Source organism: Teleopsis dalmanni, chromosome 2 (genome assembly GCF_002237135.1).
Source record: "Teleopsis dalmanni isolate 2A chromosome 2, ASM223713v2, whole genome shotgun sequence".
NCBI lineage: Eukaryota > Metazoa > Arthropoda > Insecta > Diptera > Diopsidae > Teleopsis > Teleopsis dalmanni.
In genome coordinates, this window is record NC_051847.1 from 203910946 (window position 1) to 203911787 (window position 842).

Below are 842 nucleotides of genomic sequence, written 5' to 3' on the forward strand. Positions count from 1 at the left end.
AGAAGTCTCAAAACTTTAAAAAGTGCAAAGAATTGTTCTATGAGTTCAATATAAAATAGTTGTTATACAGTAACAATATACCGGCTGCATTACATATTGTTCTTGGTACTGTTGTATATAATACCTTAGTAATACCTCAACTACTGACACTAAACTACAGCCTTCACGCAGCATATTAAAAACAAATGCGGATGATATTCCAGTATAACTACGGAACTGGAAGATATAAGCCGATGAAACCAAATCAAGTGAAAGATTTCAAGAAGAAACTCCTGCCGTCTAATTCATTTAAATAATTCTTTGATATCTCTATCAACAAAAATATGTATATTGTCACGATATTAATGTGATAGTACAAAACGGAAAACACTGGACATTCGACTCAATAGTGTGTGTAAATCCATACTACGAAAATTAAAAGTTTTTATTAAATATAAGATAAGATCAATGATATTATCTATGGTCCGAAAATCTAACTGAACTTGTGTATATGCCGCAAACTTAAATGTGGAGATATTAGAACATTTACAATTAAAGTTTTACAGAATTGTTGCTAACACAACCCTGACATGCTACTAATGCTAGTACAGCTAGATCCAGTGCTACAAGTTTGCAAAGTAAATCATGAGATTAGAAAAATTATAATCACCCTAACGACATAGTTTAAAAAATAAAAAAACATCCTTTTAAGATTCAGCTATCCAAATAAACACAACCCATTGCATTTACTACATAAGCTACTAAATATTATATATCCTAAATTGAGGACATATGAATACGAGTATAAACTAAACATGACTTTCTAAAAGATTTATTTTTTTAATTTTTTATTTAAAGAAAAT

At 29.1% G+C, this 842-nt stretch overlaps 1 protein-coding gene across 1 annotated transcript in view; it reads right to left on the reverse strand.

The window, feature by feature from the left end:
* Nucleotides 1-341: 341 nt before the first annotated feature.
* Nucleotides 342-842, reverse strand: part of LOC119676602 — a 1599-nt gene continuing 1098 nt past the window's right edge. Inside the window, exon 3 of the mRNA XM_038087847.1 lies at nucleotides 342-405. Within this exon, the coding sequence (XP_037943775.1) occupies nucleotides 342-405 (64 nt within the window). The remainder of the gene's footprint in view (nucleotides 406-842) is intronic.